At 35.3% G+C, this 2,516-nt stretch overlaps 2 protein-coding genes across 2 annotated transcripts in view; one reads left to right on the top strand and one right to left on the bottom strand.

Annotated features, from left to right (window-relative positions):
• The window catches only part of LOC106108222 (orexin receptor type 2-like), a 15,485-nt gene extending 14,032 nt beyond the window's left edge, over positions 1-1,453 (top strand). Inside the window, exon 8 of the mRNA XM_013289322.1 lies at positions 1,446-1,453. Within this exon, the coding sequence (XP_013144776.1) occupies positions 1,446-1,453 (8 nt within the window). The remainder of the gene's footprint in view (positions 1-1,445) is intronic.
• Positions 1,454-1,842: 389 nt separating this feature from the next.
• LOC106108220 (probable glucose transporter HXT5) overlaps positions 1,843-2,516 on the bottom strand; it is a 5,823-nt gene continuing 5,149 nt past the window's right edge. Inside the window, exons 6-7 of the mRNA XM_013289321.1 lie at positions 2,427-2,507; positions 1,843-2,055 (exon numbers count right to left, since the gene is read on the bottom strand). Of these exons, the coding sequence (XP_013144775.1) occupies positions 1,843-2,055; positions 2,427-2,507 (294 nt within the window). The remainder of the gene's footprint in view (positions 2,056-2,426; positions 2,508-2,516) is intronic.

Below are 2,516 nucleotides of genomic sequence, written 5' to 3'. Positions count from 1 at the left end.
CCGCCGCAGCCGCCGCCGGCGCCGCCTACAGGAACACATACATGTCCTAGATCTAACTGGATAACTTCAGGTTTTGACGACGGAAATATAATTTAAGCGAAATTATATGAAAGAAGATGTTGCTGGCGACTTCGTCAGTGTAAAATTAAGAAAATAAAAAATACAGCAGATGTAAAATGTCACCTGTTTAGTAAATAATTTGCCTACCAATGTACAAAATGTTATTATCAATAGTATAAGACGAAGAGTATTCATAGTATAATTTAAAATTATGTATAGGAATAGAAAATAGATGTAAAATTTAATTTATAGACATTGTTCTTATTTGTCCAATCAAATTGATAATAAAATGAAAATCAAAGGACTGTGTAAGTCTAAGTTTGATTTTATTGTATGAAGGATATAAAGAATGGCGTACATAGTTCGTCTCTCCCTTCATCCATCACTGTTGTCTTTTAACCTACAATAGTTTATTTCCTTTTTCCTTATATTGATGGTATTGGTTATTCTGTTTTAGAACAACTTTTTTATTACATCATTACTTAAGACTAGAATTATAATGGAAAAGTTTAGTATTATAATGAATAGTTAAAATTTTTGGCAACTGGTAAAAAGATCGCAAGGATCACTCGTACAAAATATTTTCCGTCAAACAAAGAAATGTTATTTAATGTGTTTTAACATATTTGTATATATTGGTGTATTTTTAGAATTTGTGTTTTTTATATTAAATACTATAAAAATCCTTTTGTCTTTTTTACATACAAAACACGTTTAATATTCATGATCAAAGATGGCGCTATAGAAAGTACTAACGTTGTTTTGCATTTGCTTCCGTTCACAAATTATCGAATCACGTAACGTAACTAATAATCGTTATGATTTTTTTGCCTAGTTACCAATATGCATGTATACAAAACTGTTAATAAAAAATTTCCCGATAATAACAACACAAACTGAACTGTAGATTTAAATTTTCTAATCTATTTCAGCAACGAAACCAAATTTTATTTTTTTAATAGATTAAAGATTCATCTTTCGGTGAAACACGTAAAATGAACTACTCAAATAAATATATGCCAAAATACCGTTTTACTGCCATCTATTATGAAGTAGCAGAAGCAACATTAAAAAATGACTTCTGACCGCGACATGCGCAAATATGTTATTTATCGTTACCAAAAGATGGCGCTAAAAGAATTTAATGCAAAACACCTTTTAATCCCGTCAACGTCTTTCAAAAGAAACTTTGTAATGATCTGTTAACTATTTGTTATTGGTCGTCGATGGAGGACAAATAATCTATGGCAATTAAAATTATTATTATAATTAAATGTATTTCACAACAATGTGCAATATTTATGTAGCGGTTAGTTGTCGTATCAAAAGCATAGTTTTTTGTTTTTCGCGTTTTCACAACTTGAATTGTGTAAGTTTTTTTATAGGAAACTAACACGTCAAACGTCATGGATCCGCTGTTGGTCAAAATTATTCGAGAAACTTAACAATAATTATATATTTTATGCTTCAAACAATGTGTTGTTCTCAGTTTCAGAGAATAGGCTTGTGATAATTAATTCACGCTCCGAAGACGTTTCCCATCAGCGCTCTGCGGAAACACCAAATTAATTATGTATCGTGACGACAAACAACAAACACATTGCTTTAACTTTAGTGACTAGTGTAAGTAATCATTACTCGCGTTGTGAAGCAAACAATCACATACTGTATATTCATAACTAAGTCTCTCTGTTGATTGTTTTATTACAATAATTCGATTAATTGGATCAGAAATCAAAGGAAATAAAATGCATTAATATATTTCAACACTTTATTGTAAATTCATATGAAATTGTCGTCGTCGAAGTTGATCTCTCTGAGTTTCCAGTGGAAGTCGCGCGTTACGGCGTCGAGCCAGGCGCTGATGTCGGGCGCGGCCACCAAGTTGACGAAGCTGGCGCCACCGTCGCCGCCCGCGCCGCACCCCGCCGCGCGCCACGACGACACCACGCCCCACAGCACGCCGCGCAGCACCACCGGCGCACCAGCGTCGCGCTGCACATACACACAACTCTTACTTCATACTAATATTAAGAATGCGAAAGTTTAGATAGATGTTTGTTAGAGGTTGTAGCCTAAACGGCTTAACGGATTTCGATGAAACTTGGTATAAATGTAGAGGATAATCTGGAAGAACACATAGACACACTTTTTTTTTAATTCTACGCGGTTAGAGTCGCGGGCGATAGCCAGTCAGCGCTACTCGTTTCTTAGCTTGTGATACCGAAGCTTAAGGTTATCTTTTATAGGTTTTTAGGTTATCTTTTTAATTTTTAGCAATGACTGTGATTAACTTTAAACTAATTGCTCTTGCACCTTGACTAATAGCTTTGTCATACAGGATGTAAGATAACTATTGCACTCACCCGGCAGGGATCGGTGTCAGCGAGTGGGTCGAGGCAGAGCAGGCCTGAGCTAGCGTTGAACCCGAGCTCGATCTGCTCCCGCTGGCAGTC

This window comes from Papilio polytes, unplaced genomic scaffold, assembly GCF_000836215.1.
Source record: "Papilio polytes unplaced genomic scaffold, Ppol_1.0 DF821733.1, whole genome shotgun sequence".
Lineage (NCBI taxonomy): Eukaryota > Metazoa > Arthropoda > Insecta > Lepidoptera > Papilionidae > Papilio > Papilio polytes.
Note: the sequence above shows the minus strand (reverse complement) of the source record. Positions and strands in the feature narration are given on the sequence as shown.